Source organism: Haemorhous mexicanus, chromosome 13 (genome assembly GCF_027477595.1).
Source record: "Haemorhous mexicanus isolate bHaeMex1 chromosome 13, bHaeMex1.pri, whole genome shotgun sequence".
Lineage (NCBI taxonomy): Eukaryota > Metazoa > Chordata > Aves > Passeriformes > Fringillidae > Haemorhous > Haemorhous mexicanus.
In genome coordinates, this window is record NC_082353.1 from 14973490 (window position 1) to 14999991 (window position 26502).

General features: G+C 49.0%; 2 protein-coding genes across 3 annotated transcripts; one reads left to right on the plus strand and one right to left on the minus strand.

Annotated features, from left to right (window-relative positions):
* Positions 1 to 888: 888 nt before the first annotated feature.
* On the plus strand, positions 889 to 14385 carry DET1 (DET1 partner of COP1 E3 ubiquitin ligase). Of its 2 annotated transcripts, none has more exons than XM_059858546.1 (5): positions 889 to 984; positions 1643 to 2751; positions 5818 to 6008; positions 7635 to 7826; positions 11559 to 14385. In XM_059858546.1, the coding sequence occupies exons 2-5, from the start codon at positions 1669 to 1671 to the stop codon at positions 11746 to 11748; spliced, it is 1656 nt and encodes a 551-aa protein (XP_059714529.1). In that variant the 5' UTR covers positions 889 to 984; positions 1643 to 1668; the 3' UTR covers positions 11749 to 14385. The 2 variants fall into 2 exon arrangements, with proteins under 2 accessions (XP_059714529.1, XP_059714528.1); XM_059858545.1 differs by having other exon boundaries at positions 902 to 1181.
* Positions 14386 to 22830: 8445 nt separating this feature from the next.
* MRPS11 (mitochondrial ribosomal protein S11) lies at positions 22831 to 26494 on the minus strand. Its single transcript, XM_059858549.1, has 6 exons — positions 26411 to 26494; positions 26148 to 26258; positions 25822 to 25911; positions 25006 to 25135; positions 23625 to 23690; positions 22831 to 23192 (listed from the first exon to the last, which is right to left on the minus strand). The coding sequence occupies exons 1-6, from the start codon at positions 26455 to 26457 to the stop codon at positions 23085 to 23087; spliced, it is 552 nt and encodes a 183-aa protein (XP_059714532.1). The 5' UTR covers positions 26458 to 26494; the 3' UTR covers positions 22831 to 23084.
* Positions 26495 to 26502: the final 8 nt, after the last annotated feature.

Below are 26502 nucleotides of genomic sequence, written 5' to 3' on the forward strand. Positions count from 1 at the left end.
AGTTGGGGTACAGGAGGTGCAGGGAGTAGTGGGGCCGTGCCAGACCCTTCCTGGGGATGGAGGAGCCCGGGATGCTCCAGGCATGGAGGGGTTCAGGGGGTTCAGGGGCAGGGAGGGGGTGAAAGGTAACGTAGGGGACTTGGGGATGGTGGATGGCATTTGCAGAGCGTGCTGGGATGAGGTGGCTGGGGTGGAGGAGGGTGCAGGATGGGTCTAGGGGGGTACAGGAGGGCAGCAGAGGGTGCAGGGTGGGTGAAGGCAGTGCTGGAAGGGCAGGGGCTGCATGATGGGTGCTGGGGTTCAGGATGGGTTCCAGGATGCAGGTTGGGTGCAGAGTGTATGCTGAGGTTGAGAATGGATGCAGGATGGGTTCTGGGATACAAGATGGATGCTGAGGATCCAGGAGGGGTGCTGGAGTGCAGGATGGGTGCAGTGTGGATGTAGGATGGGCATTGGGATGCAGGGGGGGAAGGGTGGGTGCTGGGGTGCAGGATGCATGCAGGATGGTTTTTGGGGTGCAGGGGGGGGTCAGGGTGAGTGCTGGGGCTCAGGATGGATGAAGGATGGGTTTTGGGGTGCTGGGATGCAGGATGGTTGGAGGATGGGTTTTGGGGTGCTGGGGTGCAGGATGGATGAAGGATGGGTTTTGGGGTGCTGGGGTGCAGGATGGATGAAGGATGGGTTTTGGGGTGCTGGGGTGCAGGATGGATGCAGGATGGGTTTTGGGGTGCTGGGGTGCAGGATGGATGAAGGATGGGTTTTGGGGTGCTGCGGTTCAGGATGGGCGCGTGCGATGCCCCGTGCAAGGGTCCTCCCTGCCGCCAGGGGGCGCGCCAGGCCGCTCGCGGCACTCTGGCCCGGCCAGCCCCATCTCGCTGCTGCGGAGGCCGGAAGCGGAAGTGCGGTGACGCCCTCCCGCCGCTGTGCCGTGGCGGAAAGATGGCGGCGGCCATGGCATGAACGGGACCCGGCGCGGCCCCAGCGGTGAGAGCGGCCGAGACCTCTCCCGGTCTTACACCGGCGCGGAGACCACCGCGGACCCCGGTCCTCTGTGTCCCTTTACCCTTCGGGCCTGAGGGAGATCCCCAATACCTTTGTTGGGCGGGCCCTCAGCTGCCCCCGGGCTTCCCTGGAGCTCAGTCTCTCCTCAGCCCGGGGGACCGGAGCTTCCCTCTCGGCAGGTGGGCCCGGATACATCGCGGGTGATCCCTCCTGTGCCCCCTCGCCCCCAGCTCCCTCCGTTCTTTCCAAGCTGTACCCTGTGCCTGCTGCTTGTCATGTTTGCATTTATCCCTGGCTCCCTGGGCTCCCTTCCCGATGTATGGAAGCTCTCTTTATTCCCTTGGTGTCCAGCTGTGCATGTGCCCTTTCCTGTCTCCCTCCTTCCCCTCCTAGTTCCCCGCTGTGTCTCTGTTCAGCAGGCAGCACTGCCCTGGAGGCATCTCTGGACTGCCCTGGTGCCTCGCACTGAGATCCTTCTCCCAGTCCCTCTCCCTGCTCCCGGTGTCCTCCCGTGCTATTCCCCCCCTCCCTCTGTCCCTTTTAGCCAAGCCCCTCTGTTGGGTGCTGTGGGTCCATGTGAGTAGGTTCCCCGTACCCTGAATTCCACCCCAGTCCCAGGGCACGTGTGCTGTCCCCGCAGGATGAAGATGAAGTAGAGCTCTGACCATGGACCATGAGGCCCCCACCATCAGGCCCCGGCGCATCCAGAACCAGAACGTCATCCACCGCCTGGAGCGCCGCCGGATCAGCTCGGGCAAGGCGGGCACCCACTGGCACCAAGTGCGCGTCTTCCACCAGAATGTCTTCCCCAACTTCACCGTGGTCAACGTGGAGAAGCCGCCCTGCTTCCTGCGCAAGTTCTCCCCCGACGGCCGCTACTTCATCGCCTTCTCCTCGGACCAGACCTCGCTGGAGATCTACGAGTATCAGGGCTGCCAGGCGGCCGAGGACCTCCTGCAGGGCTACGAGGGGGAGATCCTGGCCAACGGCAATGACCAGAGGTCTGTCAACATCCGGGGGCGGCTCTTCGAGCGCTTCTTCGTGCTGCTGCACATCACCAACGTGGCCTCCAACGGGGAGCACCTGAACCGGGAGTGCAGCCTGTTCACGGACGACTGCCGCTACGTGATCGTGGGCTCGGCCGCCTACCTGCCCGAGGAGCCGCACCCACCCTTCTTTGAGGTGTACCGTAACAGCGAGTCCGTGACCCCCAACCCGCGCTCCCCGCTGGAGGACTACTCCCTGCACATCATAGACCTGCACACGGGCAGGCTGTGCGACACGCGCGCCTTCAAGTGTGACAAAGTCATCCTGTCTCACAACCAGGGGCTGTACCTGTACAAGAACATCCTGGCCATCCTCTCTGTGCAGCAGCAGACCATTCACGTCTTCCAGGTGACGCCTGAGGGGACGTTCATCGATGTGAGGACCATCGGCCGCTTCTGCTACGAGGATGATCTGCTGACCCTGTCTGCCGTGTACCCCGAGGTGCAGCGGGACACGCAGACGGGAATGGCCAACCCTTACAAGGAGCCCTTCATAAACTCCCTGAAGCACAGGCTGCTGGTGTACCTGTGGAGAAGGGCCGAGCAGGATGGAAGTGCTATAGCAAAGAGAAGGTTCTTCCAGTACTTTGACCAGCTGAGGCAGCTCCGCATGTGGAAGATGCAGCTCTTGGATGAGAACCATCTGTTTATCAAATACACGAGCGAGGACGTGGTCACGCTGCGGGTGACAGATCCTTCCCAGGTATAGAATCACACAATGGTTTGGGTTGGAAGGGGCCTCAAACATCATCTAATTCCAAGTGCCCTGCTAGGGGTCTGCTAGACCGGGTGGCTCAGATACTGCCTCCCTCTTCAGGCTGCTCATTGTTTTGGGACAAGTACTCAAGCATTACAATGCTGTGGGCTGTTCCTTAATGAGCCTGTAAAGGTTATATAGGATCCCTAGTACCTGAGTCTTTTTTAGTGCCTCCGATATTGAATAACTTCTGTATCTTCTGTTTTCTTAATTTCACTACTTCCTTCCTTCTCACCTGCAAAATGAGAAAGATCTGATGTGTTAGCAAGTTCCTTTCTCCAAGGATTGTTCCCCATGTTCACAGATGCTGTTCAATCCTCTTTCCCTCCCGAAATTCCCAAATGAATTTAATTTTAGCTGATATTTTATATAGTCCATTTAAATTGTAGAGATAGTCTCTTCCTTTTCTCATGTATCTTCAAGCATGTTTTTCAAATATAATAGTCTTCATTTTCCCTGGTACAATTACCATTTCTGTTCTGCCTACGTACTTAGTCTTTCAAGCTCCAGTAAGAGGTAGTATTTATGATCTCTCCAAATTGGAGTAGCAGCTTTTAGATCAGGCTAATGGGCCAATTGCTTCTCTTTTCAATTTATTACTAAAGAAATGGAATTAGAGCAAATGTAGCTCAGTCAGTGCTGGGTCCCTCCAGATGTTTCACAACCCTGCATGTTGATCATCTCTTTTTACTACTTTTAGAGCAGTTGGTCACGTTTTGAGCCCTGTGAAACTAAGATTTTTTTTTAGCTAATTTTTATTCCCTAATCAGCTTGGTTTTATTCTTTCGAAAGTATTTAGCAAGAATTTGTGATAAATCTCCAATGCAGCATGTAGGTCTGATTGTTCCCCAGAGGTTTATTTTCTCTCATGCACTTCTCTTCCCCGCATCTTTGCCAGGACTTAGGTCCTAGAAGAAATAAACAGTAGCTCTTCGTGTGTTGATTTTGTCAAGTTCTTCCTAGAAGATGTCTCTGTTTTGTTTTGTTTTATTTTCCTCTTCTGTGGTGTTTGTTTGGGGGAGTTGCTTTGGGAAGAAATAGGTGAGGCTTTATCTAATCCATGTTGCCCATTGGTGTAAAGCTGAATGTCTTGTCTCAGAAATACGAAGGCTCTGTGGAAGTGGCCTGCAGGGTTCTGCTCATTGCTGGTGTCTGGAATGAGCTCCTGGCCCTGATATAAATGTTTGTGGCTGGCTCAGCTCTGCACTCTGCTGTGGTTAGTAGGGTTCAGTGCCAGGTTTGCTGCAGGGAGCTCTCCACTCTTTTCACCCCAGGGTTACTTTAAGACGTAGTTTGTAGTTTGTTTGCAGTGTGCCTCAGCCGCTGGGTTTTGTGCTGGGGGAAGAAAGTGCCTCATTTCTCAGTTCTTCCAGAGATAATTCCAGATGTGGAGCAGTCTCCACAGACGTGTCTGAAGGTAGGCATTGTGTTAGGGCTTCCTGAATAAAACTTGGCTCACAAAATAACTACAGCTCCCATTTTTCTTCAGTCTGTCAGACAAGGAACGTGAGGTTTCATCCAGTTTCAGGATCCTTTCTCCCCTCTGGCTTCTTTACCAAGAAGGTTGAGGAGTTGCTGTTCATGGTTGTGAGTTATGTGGTTTTTGTCTGGGTCTGCACTGTATCCTTTGAGATCTTTAAGAGTGTGCTCTGCATAGGTAGCTTGGGGGTTTGTTGCTGTTGTAGGCTTGTGTTGATAGGCTTGACAGCATTGCTGTGTGGTTTTTGTGGCACTTAGCTGCTGCCTCCCATGCTGTCATGATGTTTTGGTGGTGTTACAGGTGTTGCAAAAGCAGTGAGAGTTTTCCTGCTCAGTGACATCCTGTAGATGTATCTCTATGCTAACCTGACAAAGAAATTTTTTTTAATTTAAAGTTGGAGGATACTTCCTGCAGTCTTCAGTGATTTAAATAGTTTTTTCTTCTGCTGTCTTCTGTTATTTTCTCTCTGCTCCAACCCTTTATTTCAGAAGGGCTTCCCTTTCCTCAGGCAGTATTCTAGTGAGTAACCTCATCTTGTGTGTTTCGTTTGGACATTTTGGGGGCTGGATTGTATTATCATAGTTTATTTTGGGGCTGTAAAACAAACAAACCTTGTGATATTTGCAGGTGAGTAGGGTGGGCAGAGTTCCTGCCATCATTCCTGAGCATTGTTTGGGAGCAGGAGGTGAAGCATTTAGGAATTGCCTCTATTGACAGAAGATTCAATCAGATGCCACAGGAATTAGTTCCCTTTGAAGAAGGGGACAGGTTCTTTGGGGTGCCAGCACTTCTGTCTCTAATGAAAGTTACTTTTAATGATGAAGAATTAAATATGCTCTTTCACAATGGGATGGGAATGTCATCTCCCTTTGATGTAGCTGTGCTGACACAATGTCACCTTTTTTCCCAATTTCTCGCTCGTTCATGCCAGGATTCATTGCCATTGCCAGTCCACAGCATGGTACAAGGGCCATCTTGCATGAGAATGTCAGCATTAAGAAGTCATCAATGTCTTTCAGATTTTCATTTCTGTGTTGACAGGATACCTGGAGGGCACAGCTTTTTGTGGGCAGTGATGTAGTGCCCAGTTAATAAAAAGGCTCATTTCTGTGTGATGCAGATATTAAGAAGGGGAAGAAAATAATATATCTGTGCAGAAGTAAAAATAATTTAAGGTCAGCTAGCATTGGATTTGAAGTAATTTTTTCAGCAGGAATGAAAATTAAGTTTGGCACTTGAGTAAGTGTTTTGGGTTTGGTGGAGGACAGAGAAGAAGAGAACAGAGTACAGTTGCATCCAGCTTGAGTTGAAAAATTGGAAGCCCGTTAAGTTTTCTTAAATAATCACAGCTGAGAGGTGGGTAATTGGGTACGTGTTGAAGCATTCCAATAGGAGAACAGATTAGTGTGAGGATGTAGGATTCTCCTGTGCTGTGGAGAAATTTGGATAGGGTCTGTGGTGTGATGTAGGGAGAAGGAAGGGACAGCTTCCCCGCCTGTGCTCTCCTGGGTAACCTCTGCCTCTCTCCCCAGCCCTCGTTCTTCGTCGTGTACAACATGGTGACCACGGAGGTCATTGCTGTGTTTGAGAACACGTCTGATGAGCTGCTGGAGCTGTTTGAGAACTTCTGTGATCTCTTCAGGAATGCCACCCTGCACAGTGAGGCTGTCCAGTTTCCCTGCTCAGCTTCCAGCAACAACTTTGCGAGGCAGATCCAGCGCCGGTGAGCCATTCGGAGCATGCTTTATTCCGTATAGACACACGCTCAGCCCCGTCCGCTGAAGGCCAGTATCAAATACCAACCTGAGAAAACCAGTTCCTTTGGCCCCCTTTGCCAGGTGGTGCAAGGGTCAGGACTATACATAGTTCATCTTGCAGCCTGATGCATCTGATTTTATATTCCACAGCATTTACCTTGTTAGAGGAAGGAACAAAGAAGTTGCAGACTGCTGCTTAGAAGAAAGGAAAGGAATTTTGTGAGAAAGATGTTTCTGTCTCTCCTTGAGCAGAACTCTTTTGGAGGTTATTAAAGTGTTACTGCCCAGTAACTTTGGTCCCTGAAGATAGGATTTGTCAAGATGCTGGCATGATCCAGTTGTGTGTATTTTGCCAAGTGACATTCTCTGAATTTAGCATGTACCAAACTCTGTTCTACAGCATTTTCTCAACATCAGTCATCAGCTTGTGGTTATCATCACTGTACTAGGAGAAGGGAAACTCATCTGCTTAGATCTGTTGTGAAAGCTGAACAAAATACCAGAATAACTTGGGTTTCTAGAATATGCTTTAACAGTCAGATGTGGTTTTAATGAGGCAGAGTGTGTTATTTCTCTAGGAAAATTTTGTTGTGACTCAGGATGTTTTGTTCTTCCAGTGACTTGTTTCTCATCATCCAAAGTACTTGCCATCCACTTATGGGCATCAAGCTACTGTTGACTTTAGGCTGATGTCACATAAGTCTGACGAAATTGACTATGTCTGTAACTTTCTAGAGCAACCTGTCAGGAAATCCATAATGCTTAATGGGAGAGAGAATGAGAGGACTCACTGAAGATGCACGAAGAACAACTTCTGCCTTTTGTTAAAGTAGATAGGAGAGTCTTTTCCTCCCCTTGCTACAAGGACCTGTAACAGGAGTGTTGTAACTTCTATAGCAAAGTACCATAGAGCGTAGTCCACAGTGAGCTGGCTTCTGGCTGAGTGTTTACCCTCCTTATTGTCCCTGCAGCTGATCTGACTGTTCTTGCACATGTAAAGTTTTAAATTTTTCTTGGAAAGAGAAATCCAGCCCGTAGTAATCTCTCCACCAGGAAGAACTTTCAGCTCACTGTAGTTTTTGGAGAGCTTTATGCTCCTCATCAAGGTTCTTCTTCATCTAAGTTTTCTCCCTTTATGCATTTAAAACAATGGGTGGAGAGAGGAGGATTGTCAAATCAACATTAAGAGCACTGTTGCTGTGAAAGCCCCCTGGCTTTTGCTCATGCTGTTTCCAGGCTTTGTGGTAAAACTTGGATTGACCGATAAGCTGCTAATCCATCTCTCCCTGTTTCTGATCCTGTTCATTTCCTGTACTGCAGAGCAGCTGGGTTCAGACATTGTGGGTAGGCACATTCTTCTCCTTCTGTCACTCTGGACATTCTGAGTGAGACTGTAATGATAAGGGAGGATGAAAAGGTTAGCAGAACTGGTTGATGTTTGCATCACTGTGATACATCTTTGGAAACGAGCTGCTTTGCTTCTTACACTGCAGCTGTTTTCTCTCCCTGTCAGTTTTCCTGCTTAGTTTATTTAAGATGTGCTGTTCAGCTGTGGCCTTTGTGAACAGAAGGTGTCTCTTGCTTTGCTGCAGGTTCAAAGACACGATTGTGAACGCCAAGTACGGAGGGCACACGGAGGCCGTGCGGCGGCTGCTGGGGCAGCTCCCCATCAGCGCCCAGTCCTACAGCGGCAGCCCCTACCTCGACCTGTCCCTCTTCAGCTACGATGACAAGTGGGTGTCAGTCATGGAGCGGCCCAAGACCTGTGGTGATCACCCCATAAGGTATGGGGAGCTGTATGTGAGGACAGAGTGCAAGGAGTCACTGTAAATCACCTCTGCCATGGGGTATCAAGTGTGCAGAATAGGGAGTAGATGGAAGCCTTTCTCTTAGGGAATCCTTTCACCAGGGGATTTATCTCACAAAACTTGGCCTCTCTCCTTTACAGTAATGTGGATGTGTGGGAGGGCTCTTCATGTTTCCTCGCTGAGCTGCTCTGCTCTGGGGAAGGTTTGGGTGGTGAAGTCTCAGCCTTTTCCATATGAATGGTCTTGTTCCTCCTCCTCTTCTTGCAGTGCTGCCGCTGTGTTTGGGTTGCAGAGTGCTCTGATGTCTGCTTTCCTATGCTGGAAGGATCCTCTCTGAGCATGTGGGTTTAGTTGGCAAGATTGTCTGGTTTGTCCTGTGAATAAAATAGTATCTGGGCTAGGTGTTACTCAGAAAGCTTGTGGTATTGATTGAGCTGTTTTCAGACTTCCCTTGTTTACTGTTCTCACCATGGGAGCTGTACTCCTTGTCATACTCCCTTCTCTCTGTGATCTGTAGGAAATTTCTGTCTGTAGTAGGAATTTTAGCCAGATGCCAGGGCCGTTCTGTGCCTCTTCTGTCTGAGTCTGCAATGCTGGCAGAGGGACTAAGTCTGAGCTTGAGAATAAGGAGGTTTGCAATGCTTCTTAAAGAAATATCAGGACTATTTATTTCTTTTTGTTGGCTGCAGCCATGGCTGCAAGAGGTAGTGGTTAAAAATCCAACGTCTCCAGCTTGACAGGCTCAAAGAGCCTGAGTTACCCAGGCAGAATAGTCTTTCTGCTCCTGGTACTGCAAAAGCAAACCTATGCTCTGAAAACAAAGAGAGCCTTCAGTGCCTGAGTGCTTTGTTTAGTGACTGCACACATGTTGGGGGCTCAGGCAGCCTAGGGAGATCATTCTGGACCGCTTCCCAACTTTATTTTCATCAATGCATTCTCAAAAAGTGGTTTCATATCTCCCCTGGCCCTGACTCAGGTGGCGGGGAACTTCTGATTATTCCTGCGCTCTCAATTCCCAAATTATGTATATTTAATTGATTCTTCTGCCTGTATGATTTGGTTTGATCTCCAGCTTCCATGTTATCTGCAAAGAAAGCCTGCCCTTTTCCCCCTTGTCATGCTTGATGTTGGGAAAACTTGCAGGGTGGCAGTTGTCTGCCAGCGCCAACCTGCGCCGGGCTCCCGCGGACAAAAGGCAGCAGAACCGCAGTCATGTGCTGCGGTGGAGTCTTTGTAGTAAACAAAGCCAAGTGCCACCTTCCCTCCCTCCCCTGAGCAAACCAGCGTTTCAGAGCCAGAGCTTTTAAAGCTCAAAGCTGTGCAGAGTCAATTAGGACTTGAATAGAGCCTCGGAGCAGTGGGGCTCCTGGTTTTTGGAAAGTAAGCAGAAGATGAGGCACTAACCTTAACCATTCAGTAGCTGAAATAGTGCTGCTGTGGTTCTCACATGCAAAACAAAGGGATTAATAAAATAATGCCAGCTGCCTGTTGGGGTTAGAGGGCTTGGAAATGAGGGACCACAGGATTTGTAATGTAAGTCCTGTAATTGTCTGGAATGGAAAACCCTTCAGTAGCTAGGGTTGTTATAATCTGTGTGCAGTTTCCTGGCATGATGTGTGAGCTAGGAAGGCTTCCAGACCTTTTCCACATCAATTCAATATTTCTGCGCACTGCATTCTTTTAACCCTTAGTGCTTTTTTGCATCCCAGAGGGTTCAATTCTGCCTACTTAAGAGACCAGTGGTTGTTTGCTGTCAGGTGGGAAGGACTTTAGGTTCCCCATCACCACCGCCTTCCAGTCTCTTTCCAGGAGGCCTGAAGAGATATTCAATGGGTGAAATGATGGCACTTGAGGGAAGAGGCTCTAACACAGCTCTACCTATAGCAGGGGGTCTCTAAAATCCGTCTAGATGGCTAATAAGGAGCCATTTAACCAAAGAATTGGTCTGCAGATAAATCTTCCATTTTCCAACGGTTTGAAAAGGCTGGTCTTGCTGTTTCTGTTGACATACAATTTTATATTGCAGTGCCTAATTTATCCCCAGAATGAGAGCCCATGGAAATGGCCTCTGATTGCAGAGCACTTTTAAAAATACATTTAAAAATACCAAACTGAGCACATCTTTTAAGATTACAGGGAGCTTCATCTTGAGTAGTAAATTGTTGTGAATTGGGGGAGAGAGGAACAGATGGGGGACTGTGCTTTATTTAAAGAATGACCCTCTGCATACCCAGCCTTGTGTAGGAGGGAAAGGGCTTTTTGAAAAGCCAAATACCAAGATTGTGACTCTCTTGCTGGGTTCTTGTGTGCAATTTTCAGGCAGGGCTGGCTGGCACTTTGATTCAGAGGAAGGGAGAGGAGAGTGGCCCTCCAGGAAGAACATGAGGTTCTCAATAGGCTGTGTTGTTAAAATGTGGAGTATGTCTGCTCCTGAAACAGCATCGCTGGTATCTGTCATCATCCGTTCTTCCAGGCTGAGAGCTGAGTGCATCGTATTGCTGGCGGGGGGGAGATGTGCTCAGACATTAAAAGCATTCTTGGAGTTAAAATCGGAGGAAAATGCAAAATACCCGCATGCACTAAGTGTTGGTGGGAAAGAAAACAGCTGGGAGGCATAATGGCAATTCTGTGCCTGAAGTTGGAAGAGGTCTAATGAAAATGGTCTAACAAACAGAGACAGCTTCAGGGGGAGGACTTGAGTTAGAGCCCAGCTACTTGGTGAAGGTATCACATCCAGAAACCTCCACCACTATGTACCAGAAGCCTTCTCCAAAGTCTTGGGGAGGGTGGGGTCCTCACAGAGAGTTTTGTGTTCTGACAGCAGCAGAGGACAGTGGTGTAACCTGGGCTTATGTCAGTTACACAGAATGTGCAGAGGAGGTTCAAGAAACAAAGAGCTTCCCTGGACTCACCTGTCTCTTCAGCGCTGTTTGTCTCATCCCCCTGAAAATGTTCCCTCTGTGCTGGAGCTGTGTTCCAGAGCTCACCTATTTGGAGATGCATATGAGCTTGACCCACAGGCAGGTGTGTAGGTGACAGCAGAAGATTATAAGGTTTTCCTTGACCTCTGTCCTTGCTGTGGTTGTTGAATCCAATTCATCAGGTACCTTCTGCACAGCCTATCTCATTAATGCTTTATTGGTGACAATCTAAAAGGAATTGCAAAGTGTTGCTTGAGCTGTACACTACAACATGGCACCCTTGAGCAGGATTTCAGTGACTTCCTTGACTCAACAGGCACAAAGGACAGCAGTGTAAAGCCTTCACTGGCAGTACCACAAGGAGGAAAGGGTGACCTGACACTCTCAGTGAAGGCCATTGCTAAGGGAAGGGATCTCAGTTCTGTACAGTATATCTGCCTTGGGATCAAGGGAGTGGCTTGCTTTAATAGAGGACGGAGAGCCAGCACAGGTGGGGCCTGAATCAAACTGACTCCCTCTTGTGAAGTCAGCTTTGTCCATCAAAGTGACAGGCAGAGTTCTCTCATCCCTAATAATAAAATAAAAGCGATGTTTTTCTAGGCAGTGGAAAACAACTGCCCTGAGAGGGACTTCCCTGCGAAGCCAAGAGCCAGGCACCCAGCTAAGGACTTTCTGCTCCTCAGGGAGCACCAGCGCTCGAATAAGGCACTTGTCTCTGCGTGTGAAGAGCCCAGATGGCAAAGTCAATAGCGGGGAACAGCCATAATTGACTTTCTCTTCCTTTCAGATTTTATGCTCGTGACTCTGGCCTGCTGAAGTTTGAGATCCAGGCGGGCCTCCTGGGGCGCCCCATCAATCACACGGTGCGGCGCCTGGTGGCCTTCACCTTCCACCCCTTCGAGCCCTTCGCCATCTCGGTGCAGCGCACCAACGCCGAGTACGTGGTGAACTTCCACATGAGGCACAGCTGCACCTAGAGGGACTTGGGGCTGCTCTCCTTGGCACTGGGCCTCTGCCACAGGTGCACCAAAGCCAGGCACTCACACCTGGGAAACCAAACCATCGCTCGTGGAAAGAAGCCTCACCTGGAGCTCCTGCCAGCGGCATCTCGCAGGGCCCTCAGCCTCAGCTGTGGAAAGCTGATCCACCCAGTTTTGGAGGTTGGGGGCTTCTTCTGACCCTGTTTGTACTGTGGATATCCCCCCGCTGTCCTTCCCTGCTCCTGTTGATGAACAAAGCATAGCTGAGGTTCATTTTCTGTTTTCTCAGAGGCATGGTTGTTTGCTATCCAGTTGTGGGTCTTAGGATGGCAGAGATGGAGCTTTGCATCACACTTGTGGAGCACTCTCTTCTGCACTGGTGCTCTCCTACCGTGTTGGACAAATGACCTGTCATAGAGGGAAGGGATGGGAGCCATGGGGAGGGCTTGGATCCAGCTACCCCTGTTTGTATCTTCAGAATTGCTAGGGAAATGAGATCCTGCTCTCATCCATACAATCTACTCATGTCATTTTAATATGCAAGAGATCAGGAAAAAAAAGGTGTGAGAAATCACTACAGTTGAGAGACATGAGGTGTGTTCCTGACCCTTATGCAAGTCACTTAATCTTTGTGCCTTAGTGAAAGCTCCTAAGTAAGAGGTGGTGTTACACCAGCAGGCCAGGACAGCTGGTTGTGTCTGTAATGCACAAGGAGGTGGGTGCAGGAGGAAGATGGGTGTCTAGGAAGGGTGTGGGGAGCAACAGCACCTCCTTGGTCAAGTCAGAAGGGCTCTTCTGCAGCATGGGGGTTAATCCTCATGGCCATCTGCAGGTTCTGCTGCTGAGAAGAGGGATACCCAGCTGCTGGCCCCCTCCTGTGTGTTGGAGTACCAGAGTAGGATTTGCCCAGGAAGAAGGGTGGAGACCTGAATTCATGTTCACTGCTGTGGGTGGGCAGTCTGGAGATGAACTTGTTGACTTAGGTTGCTTACCTCTGTCTGTTTGATACACTGTTCTCTGTGAGAACCCAGATGCTTTTTCCAGGCTTTAGAGCACAGCTGGCCAGTGTGGCAGTGTTGGCTGGACCATGCTGCTGATAAATTAAGCTCCTGTGTGTAATTACCTGCCACTGTGGGCTGATGAGGATGCTGGCCTACCCTTCTCTCTTAAAAACAGAGTTTTTGGTTGTAGGCCAGCATTTGGGGGTTTTTACATGAGGGCTGGTTTATGACTGCTGCCAGGCAGCACAGCCATCCCAGCATCACAATGTGCTCCATCAGAAGCTGGAGCCTGTTCTTGTCCCATTCCTTTAGGAGGTATAGTGGGGGCAATAGAAAATTGGTGCTAATACACAGGAGACCCTCTCCGTTAAAGGCCCCTGTGGGTGTCTAAATTGGACCAAAATGAGCTGTGGGTGATGTGTTGTGGCCACATGCCTGTGAAGAGGAGTGTTGGAGTCATGCATTCATTTTGCTGGTGATGCACTGGAGAAGAGCTGTGTGGGTGGGGGTGCCTGCTCATGGTATGAGTGGTGGACCTCAAAGTTAAGGGTGCCCTGAGGTCCTTGAATCAGCCTTCGCTCTCTGCCTCACTGTACTTCTCTCCTGGCCTTGCTAAACATTATTTCTAGGCAAGACATTGCATTTCACTGCTCTTTTCCTGGTGTTTGCACTGTTGGTGTTTCAGGTCTGTCAGGAGTGCCGGCGGGTCAGGAGATGCTAACAGAGGAGGTGTCAGTGCTTTAGCTGTAGGTTCCTCTCATCTAATAACACTATTTGTCAAGGTTTTAGGGTTTTATCCTGTGATCTGTTCCTCAAACATTCAATTAAAGCTCCAAGTGGAGAATCGTTTGCACACTGTAGATCATGGATTTACCTCCCTCTGCACCACTCTCACAGCTGTTCGCACTTCAGTATGAGACTTTTTTTTCCCCCCAAGCTTCCAGCTGCTCCATCTGAGACTCTGTTTACTCCTTGGTGTCACAGCCTCAGGAAGTCAGTGCTTACGAAATTAGCTGTCAGATCTCAATTGAGGCTCTTTTTTCAGTGGCAAAAATAAAAACTTCAGCATTTCTGTAGTAGGGGCTTTTGCCAAATCCAGGCTTCCCTGTGTGAAGCAGAGAGTGTGGCATAGATTGTTGGACTTGGGGCTGAGAAAGAGATCTGTTCTTAGCTCTGCTATTAAATTCTGAGGCTGGGGGCAAATCTCTTCCTTCTCCAGCTGGTGTTTTCTTCTCCGTAAATGAGGCCAAAAACATATTTTCAGCTTTTGTAAAACACTTTGAGATTCATGGATAAAAAGTGCTGGATAAGTGCTAAGTATTTTCTTATTATGTTTGCAGACAAACTGATCATACTGGGTACTAATTGCCTTGGAGTAGCATAGCAGATCCTGTGGTCTTGGCTGCTGCATTTTATATCAACAACAGAGTTAATTTTGTTACAGAAATGTATGGAAAGAAAAGTCTCTCATGCTTGAAATTTTGATGCTTTTATTTAAGAAACAAAAAGTGTGTGTGGTGGGGAGGGTGGGAGAAAAGGGGAGATATTTTCTATCTGATATTTTTCCTAGGTTAGGGCAAAGATTTGTTAGCAACACAAGACAAAAACAGAATAAACAGAATTTGCTTTAAAAGTCTGATTTATTGTCTTTGTCTTCCAAAAATCTGAATTATATAGATGGGAATTCCTTTGCTAAGAAGATATGGCAAAGCCTTGGACTGTGTAGACATATCCCATGGGAGCTTGCTGCCTCTTCCTGGCACTTGGAGTACAAGTGTCCTTAAGAATGTTCCCACCTGAGGCATTTCTGTAGTTCCTGCAGATTTCTCAAATTCTTGTCTACATGAGCTAATGCTGGGAGAGGAATTCTTGGTTACATTTTTCCCTTTGCATATTATTACTAGCCCAGCTTGTACTCAGGGACTCTTCCTTTGTTCCATTTTCAGCATTTATCTAATCTTTTGGTCTTTTTTTGCATGATCAAGGGATGAAAGCTTGTTGTGGTTTAACCCCAGCTGGCAGCTCAGCCCCACAGAGCCACTTGCTCACTCCCTCACTGGTGAGAAAAGTGAGAAGACTGGTGGGTTGAGATAAACACTGATTAATGGGTAAAGCAAAAGCCACATGCAAGCAAAGCAAAACACGGAATTAATTCCCACTTCACATGGTCTGGCAGGTGTTTAGCCATCTCTAGGGAAGCAGGGCTCCATTCTCTGTAGCTGCCCCAGCCAAAACCAGCACAAAGCTGAACACACCTTGCCTGGCAAAACAGCCTGTCCACTGCTTTTAGATTGTGCTGAGGCACTCAGGTTTTCGATGTGCTGCTCCCTGCCTCTTTGCAGAACAGTCTGGCTGAGAACTCTGCAGCATCCCTGTTTGTGTTAGTTCCTCTAACCATCTGCATCTTGAGCATGAAAGTGATTTTCCTTTGAACCTTTCCTCCATATCTCTAATGCTTTCCTGTGCAGACCTTGAGCACACCAGAAAGCTCTTGAGCCCGTGGCTTTTCAGATAGGCACTAAGTGAGGAGGAGATGCTTGAGCTGGAAACTGTTTGACTGGCAGCGAAATCCCATCTTTTGTTACTTTTTGTGCTGCCTTTGCTTTAAGAAAATAAAAGTAGTGAAAGTAGGACAGCTGCATCATTTCTTGTATAAAAGGCATTAGACAGCAAGGCACAGAAATCCCATTAGAATCAAATGTATGGATAGGTTTAAGATGTGTCCCTACTAAAGACTCCTATCAATTAACCTTCCAGTGCTCATGGCTGGCCCTGATTTAGCTGCCTGTGTGTACAGAAAGGACCTTCCTTTTGCTTAGGTGCTGCATCTATTAAGCTCTTCCCTTGGTCATTTTGACCCAGCTAGAAGAATCAGATTTCTGATGCTTTAAGAAATCCCTTTGTTTTTCTTCTTTAGGATCTGTCTTGCTGCTTTTCTGCCAGCTGTTCCTGCAAGGATCTCCCAGGGCTGTGAGCAGAGAGATGGTGAAGGCACAGCAATGAGATATGTGGCCCTCTCACAGCTGTTGTCCTTCTGGGAGCCTTTATCAGATAGGTACATGCTGCAGAGCAAATGGATGTCCTATGGACAATTGAACAGGGGTTTTTGGGTTTACTTCAAACTTGCTATGCAAGTTTCAGAGTCTGTGTCCTTGATGTGCCTGAATCTTGTGCTTCCTTGAATTATTACAAGGTTATAGAAGCTTTTCTGGTAAAATAATCCTGCGGAGCAGGGAATGGTGAAATGGCTTATTATTTTTAATTGTTTTCCTTTCTCCCCACCTTTCTCTTTGGCACCAACCTCACTCCCATGCAACTTTTACTGCCTCACCCTGGGTCAGGGTTCTGCTTAGGGTTAGGGTTCCAAAAACCACAAAGCCTAGAGCTCCAAGCACACTACACTGCAAAAGGTGGTCCGAGGGGAACAGAAAGGCAGTGAAACCTAGGCAGTAAAAGACACTTTGGGCTAAGGCTGGCTCAGAGGAAAAAGCTGTGGAGGAAGCCATGTTGTGGCAGTACTGTTTTCTCCTCGGCATGCCTTTCAGAGCTGCAGTGTGCCTGGAGCTCTGGGCTTTGTGGTTTTTGGAGCCCTAACCTTAGGCAGAACCCTAACCCTAGGTGAGGGAGTAAAAGGTGCAAGGAAATGAGTCTTGTGCCAAGGTCATAGGCTGTGGGCTGAGCTATGTAGTGCAGTTCCAGTCACGTGCTGACTCAGGCAGCCCCAGCCCCTGCTTGAGATTTTTGCTGACCATGGTCCGATGTGATTTTTTTTCTCTTGTGGAAGGTCTGTACTTAGTCTTTAAGGAAATAAATTCTTACAAAAATACTAATGTGGGAAAAACACTGAATGGAACCTTTTTTTTTTTTTTAATGATGTTTTGACATAAAAATACTACAGTTTTAAACTAGCAATGTGGAAACTGGTAATTCATGGCCAACTGCTGTGGTCTGGTGTATGTGAGGAGAACTGTAAAGTGACACATTGCCCTTGGTTCCTGCTACTTGGGGCTGTGCTGTAGCATCTGGGTGACATGTGGGTCCTCACTTAACTAATGAGTTGAGGACAGTTATGGAGGAATGTGATGGGATGGCTCATGGATGCCCAGGACCCTTAGATAACACTACGAATTCCCCAGCATTTGCTGCATTCTGCTTTGTCCAGGTATGAATTGGACAACTCCTCCATCCTTCTGTGGATGACAAAACTAGTTTGAGTTCCATCTTTTTAAAGGCAGGAACATATTATTTCTACTTTCCATGGCTGTCTTCTTCCCTTCTACCCAGCAGCTTTGCAAAATGCCAAATGTAGTCCAAAGCAGCCCTGGCTTTGCCCAGAGGACTCCCTAAGCCCCTGTTTTTGGCAGTGAATTGTGCCTCTGAAAGCTCCTGCACAAGTTCATCCTTCCCTCTGCCAGTGTCCTTCCTCTATTCAGGTGTGTTCCAACAGCATCAGGTATGGAGGCAGAAGGGTAGAGGGAGTTGGGTGGCTGAGCACACTGCCTGACTGGTCACCTTGTATGGGGCAGGTGAGGGTGCGCTGGCAGTGCTGACATCAGCCCTGGGCTGGAGCCCTGGGGCTGCTGGAGCTGGGATGTGTGGGACCAGTTGCTCAAGGGGCTTGGAGGGGTGAGAACCAGGCAGGTGGCAGGGAAGCCCTGCCAGGGCCATCTGGCTGCTGTTGGATGTGATTTTAGGGTGTTTTTAATCGCGGTGCGCAGCCCTGCATCCCTGTGAGTGCCTGCTTGCTGCCGCTGAGCTGGTCATTTGATAGCTCCTCGGTGCTCCTCGGAGGCCTAAAATGGAGCAGTGCCGGATTAGATGTACCCAGTGCCCTTGGTGAGCTCCGCGGAGATACGATCCTCGCCCTCCCGCCTCCGACCTGCTGGCGCCCAGTGCCGTCGCCACAGCAACGGGGAGAAGCAGCCCATCCGCATGGAAACGGCCTTGCTGTGCCCGCCAGCCGCCTGGGGAGAGCGGTTCAAATGGCCAGCTCGGGAAGGTGAGGGGCACCAGCACCTCTGTGGCGACCAGCAGGCAGCCTTGGCCCGAGCTGCGGGGCTGCACACACATCCTGTGGGTTACTGCAGTGCTGGCACTGTCCCTGCCTGTGGGACTCCCATCCCAAGGCGCTGGCACTGCCCCAGCGCAGAGCCAGCACGTGCTCTGTTGTCTCTGACCGTGATGGATAATTTTCATTGCTGCTGCCCTATTTTTTGGGGGCTGGTCCTGAAGTCAGGGTAAGATTATCTGTGCTGATACCTGCAGCAGCGTAGGTAGGTCACTGGTTCACCCCTGACTGGTTAGTACTTAATGCTTGTAAAATCCCTCTTTGTAAGGAAAAAGGAGCAACTGGCAGCTAAACAGGGTCTCCTGTAACATAGGACAGACAAATGTCATCTCGACAGCATGACTGAGCAGTGCAGCCTGTCTGGCTTTGGGCAGCAAAGTCTGAGTTAATCTCTCCTCATCCTGCCTCCTACCCCTTAAATCCCCCATTGGCTGCTTCCCCAGAGAGGGCTCAGGTTTGAAGGTGATGTTGGTGCTGATCTGCTGGCTCTGATAAGGGCTGCGGAGAGCAGCTCTGCTGTGCAGCTGCTTGTGGCCAAGCAGGGTTTGTTCCAGTTTTACACGGGCCCTTTGGTGACTGTGTCTCTTGGCTGCAGAATCGCTTGGAACGGGATCTCCTCAGGCAGCATCACAGATTTTGGTAAACAGGGCTGGTTTTACAACCATGTCCAGGGACAGATTGTTCCAGAGCATCTCCCAGTGCTGGAGAAAGCTGCTTTCCAGCCATCAGCCTTACTAAGAAGTCCACAGGGCTGGCCAGTCTACAGTAATTTGCATTTCTTGGTCAGTTTGACCCTGGCAGGTCAGGAAATTACTATTTCTGTGGATTTGGCAGGAGCAAAATGAAAGGCAGCACCCAGATCTTGCCAAGGGGCTGTGTGAGAGCCTGGCTGGCAATTAGGAGAGCAAGGTCTGTGCCTGCAGGCTGGCGCATTTTTTCCCTATTTCCCCTCACCTTGGGACCTGCAGAGGGGGCAGAGGATGGGAAACTGGTGGGTGAAATATCTCATTCTGCCTGGGGCCCAAGTTTTATTTGTTACCTGGAGCCCTGTGTGGGTGGGAAGCCTGGCCTGCTGCTGTGCAGAGAAGCCCCTTGTGCCCAATCCTTTCTCCCTTCTGCTTACTGTTTTGTAGAAAAACAAGTGGTGAGGTTGCTGCTGGAAGCAGCTTTCCCAAACAATGGCTGTTGGGGCTCCAGAGCTGCTGAGATGTTTGGGTCCAGGTGCACAGCCTCCACCCTCAGTAGATGTGGGCACAGGAGGAAGGTTATGGACTCTGGAGAAATTAAGGACCCTGCCAAGTGGCACTAGTGCAGGGGAAGCTTGGAGAGCTCAGCAGAGGAGGTGTGAGTGGTTTCAAAAAAAACAAATAACATCGAGGCTTGGCTCCCCTCTACATCTCCCCAAGAGGACTCTGCCATTCCGCTTCACCTTCAGTGTGGGGACTTAGATGCTCTTAGGCTGTTCATTAGTAAAACCCCTGAGCAGTTCCTACTGCCATTGAGTACCCATTAATGCCTCTTCAGGGAGAGGAGAGCGTTGGGAAAGCAGAAAACCAATCTGAAGGCCCTTTATCTCTTTTTGGTCTGAGAGGCCATGGGCTGAGGTTGGAGAGGAAGAGGGGCCAGGTGGGGATGCTAGGCATGAAAGCAGCACCGTGATTATCTGCCGAGGTCTGAGTGCAAAAACATAACCTGATTTGAACTGTTACTTCTTCAAAACTCCTAGGGGGTGCTTTAGGGTTGTAAACACCTACTCAGTGACCTTCTCTGTGCACATCTCGAGCCAGGTATTCCCACACCAGAGGGAAAGCCAGCAAAACCTGCACAGATGTCTTTAGCAGCTGCAGCCGGGCTGCCGTAAGCCACCCCTGCTGCTACAGTTTATTAGCACTGCAGGGTCTGTCCCTTTCTCCCCCTTCTCCTTGCCTGCCTGTGTGTACAGTCAGCTGTTAAAGGACACTGACATCACTTTAATTGAATCTCACAAAGGGATCCAAATTGGCTGCCTGAGTCTTGTCACTGAGATGCTCATGGAAGAAATAGTAAATCACCAATTCAGCAGATAAAGCTGCAGCTCTGGGCAGAAGGTCCTTGTTGCTGGGGATAGGGAAGTAATTCCTCTTTGCAGAATAATACACTATTAGGGAGATGGCTGAGGGCTATTTTTCTAGGCCACCAGGTGCCATCCCAGGTCCAAAGGAAGGGTAACTAAGTTAGACTAACTCCCCAAGGTGGTGTGGCACTCAGTAAGGGGTAAACAGACCTGAGGCAGCATTTCATCTGTAAGTCAGGAGACCGTTCTGTGTTTTACACAGGGATTTACAGGGATACAGTGGAGAGAGGTCCATGTGACCGTTTATTTAGAATGGAACGCAGATTCCCAGGAAAGGCCAGGGATGAACCAGGGATGAAGCTTTGCAGTCAGCAGCAATTTCTGAGATTGTTTCTCAGAAAAAGTAATCTTTGAATGTAGGGAACCAAAAGTTAGGAGGGAATGGAGAGCAAAATGTCCAAAAGCAACAGGGAAACCCAGAGGGAGAGGATATGACCCTAATGAGAGTGCTAATGCTGTGGCCATGCTACTGACAAATAAAGTAATTGCTGCTCAGGAGGAATGCGAGCCTGTAGAAAACAGCTTTCCACCCAGATGCCAAGAAAAGCAATTAGAACTCGTAAACACCAGTGGCTGACTAAAATCAGGCCCTTAATTAATAGTTTCATTTGAAGGGTAAGGAAATCGTTAAGCACTATTGGTGTCTATTAATTCCCTGCAACACAAACCACAACAGAGTTTTAAGCCTTCTTCCACTGTACAGTGTGTCCAGGAAGGAGCACCCCAGCCCTTGCTTTGTGCAGTTTGCTCCCTCACCTCACTGACTGCCCCAGAGCCCCGGGATGTGTTGCAGGATACAGTGCTGAGACTGTGCCCTAAGTTAGGACATGGTTTTGGGAGTGCTCCATCAGGGCAGGAGAGAAGGTGGAAGTTGTACAGCTTTTTACTGAAAACTGATTTCAGTAAAAAGCTGTACAACTGAAGTACTGTGCTGGGGAGTTCAGAGTACAGGGAGCTGGGGGTCAGGAAGATTTGCATCATACTGTACAGATCCCAGCCACTGAGCCAGCCACTTCTGTCCAGCACAGAGGGTGCTACAGGACTTTCAGTCAAAGGAAGGAGTGGGGGTAGCTACCAGAAATAGGCAGGGCAGGGAGGGAGATAAAGCTTCCCACTGTATAAGCAGTGGTGATGCACTGGCAGACCTCCTAAAACCTTCACAAACACCCAGAAACCAAGAGTGTCTACAGAGGACACAGCCTTGATTTTAAGTGTGGGTAAGATGAAGATTTATTCTTGTTGTTTTCTGACTCTCGATTCACTTTTTACACATACTCTTTCCTGAATTCCAGGAGGACACAGATCTCTTCACAATTTTACTTTTCAATTTGTTCTGCCATCTTCATGTGACTTGGGCACCTCTGCATCGATGCAATGAACAGGCTGTAGTAGAGAACAGCAGTGTTTGGTCTTCTGTGTGTTAGACAAACCTGCTAGCACAGCCTGGTGCCCCTCTTTTGTCAGGCTGGTTGCTGTGCTGGGCACAGACACCAGCCCAGCCTTGCTGTAAGCACATCACACATCCCTTCCCCAGCCAGCTGACTGCATACTCAGAGAGTTCATCTTGGCAGTTTATGGCTGACCTGCTATCTTCTTAAAAAGCAGAATATTAAGTGCTTAGTGCAGCTGTGTTTCTGGAGTGGGGGGGAAACTCTTCTAGTGTGGCAAACATCTATGGAAGAGCCTCTCTTCCTCACTGTCAAATCTGTGACAGCTCAAGGAACTTCCCTTTAAGATCACCTACCCTCCCTTCAAATTCAGAGAGTTGGACTAAAGTAGGAGATTTGTCTGAATCTTGTTTTCTCCTGTCAAATGCAACTCAACAGGCTTTTCTAAGCAGAGTGATTTCTTTCAAAACCTGCTGTATGCCATTCAGCCCCGTGAAGGAGGTTCACTGCCTTGTTGCTATGGTACCCTTTCTCTAAAGAGGAAGAAAATAGTTAACTATGCAATTTAAGAAACTACAGAGGAATGACAGAATGAGAAATAATAGAAAGGAAGATTCTGCATTTGCAATAGAACTGCTGGTTGCTCTGAAATACACCATGTTTACAGGTGAAATACTTGCCCAGAGCACGTTGTATAGTGCCAGGGCTTCTCTGGCAGCAGGGATTTCAGTGAGGTGCCCTTCGCTAGGCACTGTGCCTCTGCCATCCAGCAAATCCATCCTGTAGTCAGTTACTGCTTTTACCTTCCCTGCTTATTGCTCCTGACATATTTCCTTGGCAGAAATTCTGGACGGAGCTGGGACAGCAATAATACATCACAGACCCACAACAAGCTCCTGCTGCTTGTGGATACACAGAGGTACAGTTCAAGACTAAAGTGCTTTGTATCTCCTTGGCAGCATTTCATTATTCCTTGGGCCTACTAACCCCTGCTTGCTTTCCCCAGGACCCCAGAAAATCCAGTTTGTGGTGCACAAGGCAGGGCCAAAGAGACTGCAAGCATCAAACCTGGCAAGATCCCAGCAGCCCCTTTAGAAAGTGAGGTGCTTTCCTTTGCCAAGAGCAGTGGCAGGTCAATACAGCTTGGGCGAAACAAAGCACTGCAACAGATCTGTGCCAGAAATGGATCCAGGCTGGTGCTCTCTGAACAGGGAGAGCTGCCTCTCATAGGGCACATGTAGCTCTCTGAGACAGGGGGAAGGCAAGAGTTACCCCATGCCTTGTTTCCCAATGTGAGCAGTGAGACAAAGAGGGAAGGAAGATGACCTGACCCTGTGCAGTTGTTTACTACAAATGACTACAAGGAGATTGAGATATCAGGCTCTCCTTCTGCTTGAAAAGGGCACTAATGGCATGGAGGGCTAGACAAGAGCCTCATATGGTGGTAAGAGGAAGAGAGCAGTCGAAAGGAAGTAATAAGCCAAAATACTTCTAGGAACACAGCAGGAATGGCTGTCCAAAGACCAACATTTTAATCAAGAAACTTTGTAGACAAGAGGCTTCCCACTAAGGGAATACACGGATTCCTGCTTTCACCAGCAGCTTCTACCTCCTGCATTTTCAAGGCTCAGCATGGTCTCTCCAAACTTCCCTCAACAAGTATTTCCAGGGAGGGTGGCCTTCCAGAATCAGTCACAGTAGCAACATTCAACTCAGTCCCCGGTGAACTGACGTTGAAAGCTGTGTGTCCCTTGCACTGCCCCTCACACTCTCCTGGCTTTCCGTGGGCGGCAACCGTTGTGGGGGACCGGGGTGTTGTCAGTGATGGAGATGATCTCCAAACCTCCCATTGTCAACCCTTTGATGGCAGCCTGCAATGAGACAGCAGATGACAGCTATCAACACACAGAACAGCAGAGAAGGGAAAAAGCTCAGGGCAAAACAGTTTCGTCCCCCATCTGAAAATCAACTTGTTCCAATGCTTGTCACTTCTTAATTCTTAAAAACAAGTAACTCATTCAGAAAACCCAGTTTAAACTTATCTGCTCTAGTCCTTTCTTGAGCATTCCGACTGATTTTCCTACTTTAGCCATAAAAAGTCCCAAATACAGCTTTTATTCTACCTCCAACATGGTATTACTCTAAAATTATAATGACTCTTAAAATGTAATTTCTGGGCACTTGGGTGAGGAATCCTTTATATCAGCTTCAGAAAAACCAACTCAATTAAAACCAGCCTGAGTTTAGAAAACATCCATGATAGCTGAGAAAATAAAGTATGGAAAAGAAACTCCAACACTTACTTTGCGTCCTGGTCCCAGTCCTTTCACCATGACTCGCACGTGCAATACACCCTTCCCACGTGCTTTCTGTGAAAAGAACAACTGGTTAGTGTTCTCTCTGGGTCCCCTGGTTTCTTTCGTTTTCATAGTGGTATTTAAGTAAAAATGAAGATTACGTAGTAATGGATAGAAAAGATATATGGGGATTACTGCAGAGACACAAAGAGCAAACGAGGCTGGGGTATGGCCATGGCAGTTCAGAAAACTTCTGTGCTAGACTGTGAGCTCAGCACACAGAGAAAGCTCTCAAATCAAACAATCTGTGACCTAAAGCCAGAGCAAAAAAAGGACATATCCATGGATACGTGACTGAAGTGGCAAGGGACTAACAATGACTAATTCTAAGTTGTTTTCCCTACTCTAATGTGGCGACTTCTCCCCTGTGAGCAGTGGATTCTTTCTGGAGGGCAAATGAGAAAAGCAGGCAAGCTTTAGATTTGCTGTGCAGGAGTCCACACCTCCAGGGCAAAAACTCTAGGGGCTTTCAAACTGGAAATGAAGAACTGCTGTACAGCACAGCCCTGCTGCCACCACGTGGATGGAGCCACCTCTGGCTCTCTTTCTCTTTGTGCTCTGGTGCAATTAACGTACTAACTACTTCAACAGTGACAGAATCAATCCAAGCACAGCTACACAGCTATTATGAGGCTCCAACGAGCACAGATTAATAGTGAAGATGTTCTTATATCCCTCTGAGTCAACCACAATAAGCTGTTGGCCAGCAGTGGCACCAAACTCCTCTGGCATAAAAGGCTGAAGTGAGTTCCACCTAATTTAGGGTAAGGATTTTCAGTTTAACCTTGCCTCATTCTGCTGTAATGAGGACTGTGGCACAGCCAGCCTCATCTCCTCCACCTGGACACCCACATGGTTTTTTTCAGAAAGTTACAATAAATGACATGCAGCTGGAATGAACAGGTGCAAGAACATCACTTTCTCTGACTAGAACTGCTGGCTGGAGCTCAGTTCTGTGGCAAAGAGTAGATATAAAATATCCAGACAGTAACTACAGCTACTTCTCAGTCCCCTAGGGGCAAAACTTGAACTGCTGCTGATTCAGGGTCTACAGTCCTCAAATGACTGAGAAATGTTCACTTAGGAAAACAGGAGGCTATGCAGACCGGTGCTAGGAAAGGACAGGCTCCAAGTTACAATCACACATTTCCAATCACAACTTGCACCGCTCAGCTCCCACTTGGGGCATTTCTAACAGCTCTTTCAAACACACTCTGTGTGCAAATGAAACCTGGGACACTGCTCCAGCACCACAGTGCTGCCTGCGTGCTCAGGTGCAGGGGCAGGCAGCCAGAGCTCCCCTCTGGGGATCACGGTGGGCACTCACCACCGCCGCTGCCATGGCCGCGGTCTGTGCTGCGATGGCCGTGCCCTTCTTGGCGTTCTGGAAGCCCTCTGTGCCGCAGGACGTGCGGGAGAACGGCTGGTTGTCAAAGCTCACCACCTGGATGTGCGTGCTGCGGAGGGATGGGGGCAGAGGGAAGAAGCAAGCTGGAACAAAGCTTTATTCTCCAGTTTCTCGCTCACCTTACTGGCACAGCTGACTGCAGGACTTCTGTCTCTCTTTCAAAGTATCCCCCTCAAACGCACTGCAGAGACCACCCAGCAGTGACCTGGTCATCTTACAGACCCTGGCAGAACCTTTTTGGAGAAGGTGTACTTTATCTCACTCAGCCCTTTCAGATCTACCTCTCACTGCATTTTATCTATGAAAAAAAAATGCACTAAACACTTCTAGAACTTGAAAGAGCCTTAAGCAATAACATATCACAGGAGCAATCACTGATGAAACACAACTGTCTCATGGAGAATATGGTAATTTTTTCAACACCTGCACAGAAATAGTGCTAGAGCAGTGGGCTGGAAGTAACCTGCTGTTACAACTATCAGCATCTGATTATTCATATCAGAATGTAATCAAAATATATAAAAACAATCTCACTGCTTTTAAGACACTCCAAGAAAACAGGTATGCTCCCTGAACGCCACTAAGGTTTAAATCAGTATCGTCTTCCTAGCCATGAACACCACTACCTTGGCTGTTTTCCTTTGAGCCTTCAGATCAAAATTATGACAGGGCAAACCCTGGGTTCTAAGCTTTGATTTCACACGAGAGCAGGAATGGAGCAGCTCATTTGCTTACTTGTTGTACGTTGCTTTGATGTGAGCAATCGGGACCTCTTCATACACCTTGCCATCCCATCTCATGGAGTTCCTCTGCAGGATTAAAGAGCTGAGGAGCAAAGTAAGAGTTATCAGGCCTCGCTCTTTAAATATCACAAAGTTTCATTTCGTATCGGGAAATAAAGAAAGAAGGGAGCAAACCTCCGAAAAACACAAGCTGCGTTTCTGATTGAGTCAAGCGGCTCCCTCCCCTTCCTCGGCTGAAAACCCACCGAAGGCGATAAAACCTCGCAGCAAGAGGCAGATGGCAGCGCCCTCCCGGCGCGGCCTGGCCTCGGCTCTCACCTCTGCTCGGTCGCGCTCTGCTTCTCCGTCTCCTTGGCAGCCGCCCCCGCCACGTCCTGCAGCCTCGGGGGGCCGGTGCGGAGCCCGCGGCACAGAGCGGCGGCGCGGCCCCTGAGGAGACAACCACGGCTGAGCGCTGGGCCGGATCGGCTCCAGCGATAGCGGGCAGCCCCCAGCAGCCAACCCGCAGCGAGGGGGGCCCTCCCCGCTGTCCCCTCGCTGTCTCCCCGCTCCCCGCAGCCCGTCCCGTCCTCTCGGCTCACCCCCAGCCCAGCACGCGTTGCCCGGCCAGCGCCATGGCCGCGCTCATGACGGCGGCTCCGGGCCGCGCCGGGGAGCGGCTGCCGCGGAGCAC

What these genes read in the sequence shown, in the direction of transcription:
- DET1 (XM_059858546.1), top strand. Translation starts at nt 1,669, where the DNA reads ATGGACCATGAGGCCCCCACCATCAGGCCCCGGCGCATCCAGAACCAG. An exon ending in GGGTGACAGATCCTTCCCAG is followed by an intron (nt 2,752 to 5,817) that starts GTATAGAATCAC and finishes CTCTCTCCCCAG; the next exon opens with CCCTCGTTCTTCGTCGTGTA. An exon ending in TGTGGTGATCACCCCATAAG is followed by an intron (nt 7,827 to 11,558) that starts GTATGGGGAGCT and finishes TCTTCCTTTCAG; the next exon opens with ATTTTATGCTCGTGACTCTG.
- MRPS11 (XM_059858549.1), bottom strand. Translation starts at nt 26,457, where the DNA reads ATGAGCGCGGCCATGGCGCTGGCCGGGCAACGCGTGCTGGGCTGGGG. An exon ending in CAACGCGTGCTGGGCTGGGG is followed by an intron (nt 26,259 to 26,410) that starts GTGAGCCGAGAG and finishes TTGTCTCCTCAG; the next exon opens with GGGCCGCGCCGCCGCTCTGT. An exon ending in ATCAAAGCAACGTACAACAA is followed by an intron (nt 25,136 to 25,821) that starts GTAAGCAAATGA and finishes ATCCCTCCGCAG; the next exon opens with CACGCACATCCAGGTGGTGA.